At 56.5% G+C, this 4,805-nt stretch overlaps 1 protein-coding gene across 1 annotated transcript; it reads right to left on the bottom strand.

Annotated features, from left to right (window-relative positions):
* On the bottom strand, positions 1,501–4,388 carry ACTG1 (actin gamma 1). Its single transcript, XM_018063603.1, has 5 exons — positions 4,268–4,388; positions 3,475–3,843; positions 2,756–3,194; positions 2,467–2,648; positions 1,501–2,378 (listed from the first exon to the last, which is right to left on the bottom strand). Exons 2-5 carry the CDS (start codon positions 3,835–3,837, stop codon positions 2,235–2,237), a joined length of 1,128 nt encoding a protein of 375 aa, XP_017919092.1. The 5' UTR covers positions 3,838–3,843; positions 4,268–4,388; the 3' UTR covers positions 1,501–2,234.

Here is a 4,805-nt window from a genome sequence, read left to right as displayed (position 1 = left end):
GCAAATTGTGTCCAAAGTCATAGTGACTAGTCCATCTTTTCCTCCAGCTTCCTCTCCTGTGCAAAGCGTAGCATTTTGCTGTACTCTGCAGGCAGAGCTGACAAAGGTGAGATTTTCCAGAGGCTGGAGGAGGGCCTCCCTCTGGGGTGAAGTCTCTTTTCACAGATGGCACCGTGCTGAGCTCTCCAACAGGTCCAGCCAACGGCGCCAGGGGCCAGGCTTCCCCGCCATGCTCCTTCCTCCAGTGGGTACAGTGATTGGGTTTGACATCCGGTAACTGTCCCCAGAATGCCACAAAGAAAGGCCAGTGTCTTCTGTGTTGCAGAAATCTTGCTACACCCAAGAGCAGAAGGGCAGGCGACATGTGCCCCTTCCACACATGGGGATGGTGGCTGGCCTCCACATGGAGCAGGCACTGTTCTCCAGTTTGCAGAGGGGACAGAGACCCGGAGTAGAGGGCCATGCTCACTGGGCCCAATGCAAGGAAGGGTTTATGGAGCTGGGATTGCGGTCACCCAGGTCACCTTTCTCCTCCCTGTTCCTAAAGGCGTTCTCTCCTCCACCTCGCTCACCTGAGTCCGGTCTATCCTGTTTCCTGAATCCAATCAGGCTTCAAATCAGATTTTCTTGTTCTGAAAGTGGAATGCTGCCCAGGGCAAGAGAGTCACTTCTGACCCATCACTCTTGTGTTCCATGAGTGGTCACAGGGCTGCTGTGAGCAGACAGGAGCAAAGCAATTGGAGGTCTGGGCTTGGCAGGGTCCACATTTTTATTCCCAAGAGACTCCCCATCTCCTTCAGTCATTTGTTCTTAGGGCCCCTTGCTCCTGACCCAGTCTAACAAGGCCTCCCTCCCCTGGACCTGGAAGCCCCTCCCCAACCACAAGGTTAAACTAGAAAGCACTATCAGCCCCCACCGGTGAAACTTGCTTCCCAAAGGGCATGCAATCTCCAGATACCTAAACCATGTTTTTCCAAACCCTTAAAAGCTTTTTCAACCTGTCAACCTGCCAAATTTGAAAATCTGAAATAGCTGTGGAAGACTCTGCCTGCCCTTAGGGAAAGCTTTGGGGTATTAGTCAAGGAATCTAGAGCCCAAGTCAAGTTCACCCCACCAGGTGACCCTTATCAGCAGACTGAAGGTTCCACAGCTCAGCAAGAAGGCTCTAATCAACTCCATGGTTGTTTCACTGAGAGTGCACCACCTCCCCATCACCTGTGTGCTGAGAAAGTTACGCCCTTCCTGCTTCTATGGGAGCGCATCTTTACACCAAAGACATCAAGTGTAAGATGCTGCCCTCCTCCCAGCCCCCCTGGGGGTTAGTCCCACCCAAGCTTTCCTTTTCCCTGGAAGCCCAATCTGACACGGACTCCAGATGCTCACAGGACCCCTGTTCACCTCTGGTTTTGGAGAAACCAGTTTTTGTTGCCTAATTTGAGCTTGAGGCTGTTATACCCCCACACAACCCACCACTCCCCACTGATCAAACACAGGCACTGATCGGTTTACTGCAGCACTTTTATTTCCTCACAATGACGCGTTGCTGGGGCCTAATGTTCTCACATGACAGTAGAAAATCAAAGTCTGTTGTCATCTCTTAAAAGAATTGAGAATTGCGTACAAAAACCTTACATAAATTAAAAGGATGAATAAATTTACAGGTGTGAATGCCAACTGTTTCCAACTCAAGGCAAGTAAAAGCCCATGGTGTTCTGGTGGGAAATCTTCAGTAAGAAAGGAAAAGCAGGTCCTACGGCTTGGACCTTCCCAACCCCGTGTAAGACCGGCCAAGACAGAAATGACAACTGTTTCAGGACTCTTGCCAGCCTCTAGAGAAATCCTGGAATAGGCAGCTCTGACACATTAATACCCTGCACAGACTGAAACTTGCAGTCTCCCAGATTCTTATCAAGCCATTGGATTTCTCTTCCATAACATTCTCACCTCAGCTACAGAGGTGAGAGAGCCGAATATAACTAGGGGTTTAAATCAAAGATACGCACAGGGCATTAAACATATACCAAGGGAAGAGTTAACTTGAATACAAGGTCAAAATCAGCAACAAGTTCTACAATCCAGTGCTGATATCAGATACAAGCTTCAAGGACAAATTTCTTTTCAAAGGCTTATTCCAGTTTCATGAGGCTAGCATGAGGTGTATACATTTGCCAGGGCAAATTTATACTTCTGAATTAACTCATGCAGCAAATGCTACGCATCTGCTCGCAGTCCGTTTAGAAGCATTTGCGGTGGACAATGGAGGGGCCAGACTCGTCATACTCCTGCTTGCTGATCCACATCTGCTGGAAGGTGGACAGGGAGGCCAGGATGGAGCCTCCGATCCACACCGAGTACTTGCGCTCGGGAGGAGCGATGATCTGAAATGACAAGAATGGGGCTTTAGTGGGTGGCACCATCTTAGCTGCAAGGCCCCGGGGCCCAAGGCCACAGCCGCCTCTGCCTCACCTTGATCTTCATCGTGCTCGGAGCCAGCGCGGTGATCTCCTTCTGCATCCTGTCGGCGATGCCAGGGTACATGGTGGTGCCACCAGACAGCACCGTGTTGGCATACAGGTCCTTTCGGATGTCCACGTCACACTTCATGATGGAATTGAAGGTGGTCTCGTGGATGCCACAGGACTCCATACCTAAGGGACAAAGCTCACCCTCAGAGATCCCACGTTCAAGGTGAAAAGCACCTTGACCCTCGGCAGCCTCAAAGGGAGGTCAGTCATGCTGCCCGCCAGACACCTACCCAGGAAGGACGGCTGGAAGAGCGCCTCGGGACACCGGAACCGCTCGTTGCCAATGGTGATCACCTGACCATCGGGCAGCTCATAGCTCTTCTCCAAGGAGGAGGACGACGCAGCAGTAGCCATCTCCTGCTCGAAGTCCAGGGCGACGTAGCAGAGCTTCTCCTTGATGTCACGCACAATTTCCCGCTCGGCTGTGGTGGTAAAGCTGTAACCACGTTCCGTGAGGATCTTCATGAGGTAGTCTGTCAGGTCCCGGCCAGCCAGGTCCAGACGCAGGATGGCGTGGGGGAGGGCGTACCCCTCGTAGATGGGCACCGTGTGGGTGACCCCGTCCCCAGAGTCCATGACAATGCCAGTGGTGCGGCCAGAGGCGTACAGGGACAGCACAGCCTGGATGGCCACATACATGGCAGGAGTGTTGAAAGTCTCGAACATGATCTGCAGGAGACAAAAGGCTCCTTTAGTCAGAGGAAGGGACTCGGGGCCACCCCATGCTCTCACACCATGCCAGCATGCCACAAATGTGATGTGTGGAGAAAAGAAAAGGAAGCAAGCAGAAACACAAATAAGAAACCTTGAGACTTCAGGAAGGAAATGCCAGGAGAAGAACAGAACCCTGGAAATATTGAAAGAAATACTTGAATTTCAGAAAACAAAACTGAACATGAAATGACTAGCGAAATAGATGAAATGGCTCAACCCACCCAGCTGTGCTTACCTGGGTCATCTTCTCACGGTTGGCCTTGGGGTTCAGAGGGGCCTCCGTCAGCAGCACGGGGTGCTCCTCGGGGGCCACACGCAGCTCGTTGTAGAAGGTGTGGTGCCAGATCTTCTCCATGTCGTCCCAGTTGGTGACGATGCCGTGCTCGATGGGGTACTTAAGGGTTAGGATGCCACGCTTGCTCTGGGCCTCGTCGCCCACGTAGCTGTCCTTCTGCCCCATGCCCACCATGACGCCCTGGTGTCGGGGACGCCCAACGATGGACGGGAACACGGCCCGGGGGGCGTCATCCCCAGCAAAGCCAGCTTTGCACATGCCAGAACCATTGTCGATGACGAGGGCGGCAATTTCTTCTTCCATGGCGATCTATTCAAAGATGAGACCCACTCAGGCGCGCCCTGACGCTCAGAGAACGGCCCCGGCAAAGGCCCTCCCCGCGAGGCGTTCCACCTCCCCCCGACCCGGCTGCAGAGTAACCGCCTGGAACCGGGGCCGGCTTTTATGTAACGCCCCCTCCCACGTCGTTCCGCGGAGAGAAGACCGGGGGCTCTCAACACTGCCGCCCGGACTCGCCCTGCCCCTTCCCCCAGCAGCACACCCGCTGCGCCCTCCCCGAACCAGCTGGGGCGCGTCCCAGCCCACTTACCCCACCCCACCCCACCCGACCCGACCACCCTTTGTTCCCGGGGTCGAGGTGGCCAGGCCTCTAGGGCCGGGAGTAGAAAAAGGAACTGCGAAGGGGTGCGGGGGCCCGGATACCCAGTCAGGCCGCCTAGGCCTGGTCGCTTACCGATGGAGGAGACGGGCCGCGGGGTGCGGAAGAGAGAGCAAAGAAGCGCGGGAAGACACAGAACGCGAGCCGGCTGCGGCGAGTGAGACCGTCCGCGGCCTCCCCCGCCGGTATTTAAGCGAAGCGGGGCGCGCGCGCGAACCGGCGGCGCGCGCGGCCCCAGAACATGTCCATATATGGCGATCTTTCCGAACGCCGGGCGCCCATTGGCCCGCCCGAGAGGGGCACGTGGGGCCCCTCGCCCGGTCCCGCCCCCCGCCCGCACCGCCCCCAACGGCCCCGCCCGCGCTGCCCCCGGGCGCCGGAGACCCCCAGAATGAGACCCCGCACTGACCGGCGCGCGGGCAGGATGGGTGGGCGCCCCCGGGGGGCTGCAGGGGTGGTCGCAGAGGAGGCCGGGAGCTGACCTGGGGGCCCCGCCCCGCGACTGTCGCGCGCCGTGGGGGAGGGCCCGGCTGCACCCCGAAACTGCCTGGCCCGGGGCTGGGCGGCACCCGGAACAGGGTGTGTACCTGCGGCCTAGCCGCGCTGGTGGGCT

The sequence above is a fragment of the Capra hircus genome, chromosome 19 (genome assembly GCF_001704415.2).
Source record: "Capra hircus breed San Clemente chromosome 19, ASM170441v1, whole genome shotgun sequence".
Lineage (NCBI taxonomy): Eukaryota > Metazoa > Chordata > Mammalia > Artiodactyla > Bovidae > Capra > Capra hircus.
Note: the sequence above shows the minus strand (reverse complement) of the source record. Positions and strands in the feature narration are given on the sequence as shown.

Coding starts and splice junctions, on each gene's coding strand:
- ACTG1 (XM_018063603.1), bottom strand. CDS start 3,837: ATGGAAGAAGAAATTGCCGCCCTCGTCATCGACAATGGTTCTGGCATG. Junction 3,195..3,474: donor ACCGTGAGAAGATGACCCAG/GTAAGCACAGCT, acceptor TGTCTCCTGCAG/ATCATGTTCGAGACTTTCAA. Junction 2,649..2,755: donor CTTCCAGCCGTCCTTCCTGG/GTAGGTGTCTGG, acceptor TTTGTCCCTTAG/GTATGGAGTCCTGTGGCATC.